The sequence below is a fragment of the Sphaeroforma arctica genome (assembly GCF_001186125.1).
Source record: "Sphaeroforma arctica JP610 unplaced genomic scaffold supercont1.1079, whole genome shotgun sequence".
NCBI classification, from domain to species: domain Eukaryota; class Ichthyosporea; order Ichthyophonida; genus Sphaeroforma; species Sphaeroforma arctica.
Window position 1 is genome coordinate 1 of NW_014039479.1, and position 1828 is coordinate 1828.

The 1828-nt window shown below is 42.5% G+C and overlaps 1 protein-coding gene across 1 annotated transcript; it reads left to right on the plus strand.

The window, feature by feature from the left end:
- Positions 1 to 468: 468 nt before the first annotated feature.
- SARC_09910 (hypothetical protein) lies at positions 469 to 1790 on the plus strand. Its single transcript, XM_014296056.1, has one exon. It carries the CDS (start codon positions 474 to 476, stop codon positions 903 to 905), a length of 432 nt encoding a protein of 143 aa, XP_014151531.1. The 5' UTR covers positions 469 to 473; the 3' UTR covers positions 906 to 1790.
- The last annotated feature ends 38 nt before the right edge of the window (positions 1791 to 1828 follow it).

A 1828-nucleotide genomic window follows, 5' to 3' on the forward strand; every position in this document is an offset into this window, starting at 1 on the left:
TATATATCAAAAGATTGTTTGATGTATTGTTAGCAAATAGATAGATAGACAGATTGATTTATAGATGGATGGACGGCTGTAGTTATTTTAATATCTGTTTGCGCAGCTTCGTAAAGTATTATTGTTCGCAATTGCTTGCATGTGGTTGACTATTCCTCGAAAGAATGATGAACAACTGTCCTGCTTGGAAACACATAATTGCATAATAGTTCCTGTGGGTACGTTTTTAAACTTAACACGACATAAATACTGTGTGGTATATTACATAGAACTAAAAGATCTCTATATTCCTTTGCATGAATAGGGACATGCAAGAGCAAAGAAGGTTTTGATTGATTTTTGTACCATATTCTACAAACGTATACTTCAGCATGAGGTTTTAACTGCTTTTTGTACCATATTCTACAATCTTATACTTCAGCATGAGGTTTTGACTGATTTTTGTACCATATTCTACAATCTTATACTTCAGCATGAGTTCGACAGAGTTGAAGATGTCGGAAGGCCGATCCTTTGTCGCTAATAATCCTTTGCATGGAAAGAATTCTCCGGCGAATATCAAATTCACCGAACTGGCCGCCAAGGATATCCTCGTCGCGTGTATAGTGTTTGCGATTACTGGGTCTAGTGCCGCTTACTTCGTACGACCCACCCTCCGGTATATCGTTTCCAGTACGTTCCTGGGGCCCTTTTTAGGCCTAGATGAAGCCAGCAGCCTTGTTGCAGGTCCCTGGGCATTCCGTGTGATGTACTTTACAGTCATGTGGCCTATGTATACCGTTCTGCTACTAGCTGTGGGTACTTTGGCAGGCATGGGCACATTCTTCCGTCCCTTTGTGCTGAAGATGTGGTCGCGCATTCTGCCTCGAGCTGCAGCGGCAAAGCTGGGACAGCTACTATCCTAGTCCGGGTATACATCATCAACACACAACGTGTATAGGACGTTCCTTGTTTGGCTGGGAAGTTCGCTGTGAGTTGACATCTCAGCCAATTGGCCGGGTCTTTGCAGGATAGGGGTATATAGTTCGTATGCTGGTCCATCGGTATGGTGGTAGATGGCTGGCCGTGGGATCTCCTGCACGGATCACAGCACTTAGTTCTGCTTGCTGGGTTGAGTATGCCATGAGCTGAGCAGCCCTCGGGCGAGTTAATGTAGTCGGAACACCCATATATGTTCACCTGAAACACATCAAATTGGCGATGAAAAGATGCACTGGCTATTTATCCAGACATTGCATATGGTTTCAGTCAGAGATACGAGAGTAATCTGCTTGATATGTGTTCGACCCGAGGTTTGGCTGGGACAGAGGCTTGTGGGTTAGAGCGTTGCTGCGCCGTATCATTCTGTGAGGGCCGTATTCTCAGGAGTTCTTCACGGGCAGACAATTGGTAGCGAATCTGTGATTGGTGCTAAGAGCATCATGCGCTGCTTCAAGAATATATAGAGAGGGATATGTAAGCGTAAAGCGACACCCGTGTATGTACCTGCGAAGTTACATCATGGGCTGTATAGTTCAGTGTATCTCTATCGTCCTTGTGATATAAACATGTTCACGTTGTTCGACTCTGTTCATGTTTATATTGAAGAACGTTTCAGAATGGATGAGTAAACATCATTGGAGTCATTTAAGCCCTTCTGATGAAGGCTGGGTAGACGTCATTGAACGCTCACATTGGTTCCGTCAGTATGGAGTAGAGAATGAGATAAAAATTATTCTGCGAAATATACACTACGAACGGTAATTTAAGTATCTGTATAAATGTATATATATATATACATGTGTATACCGACATATATTATATAATATAATATAATACATTTATATAT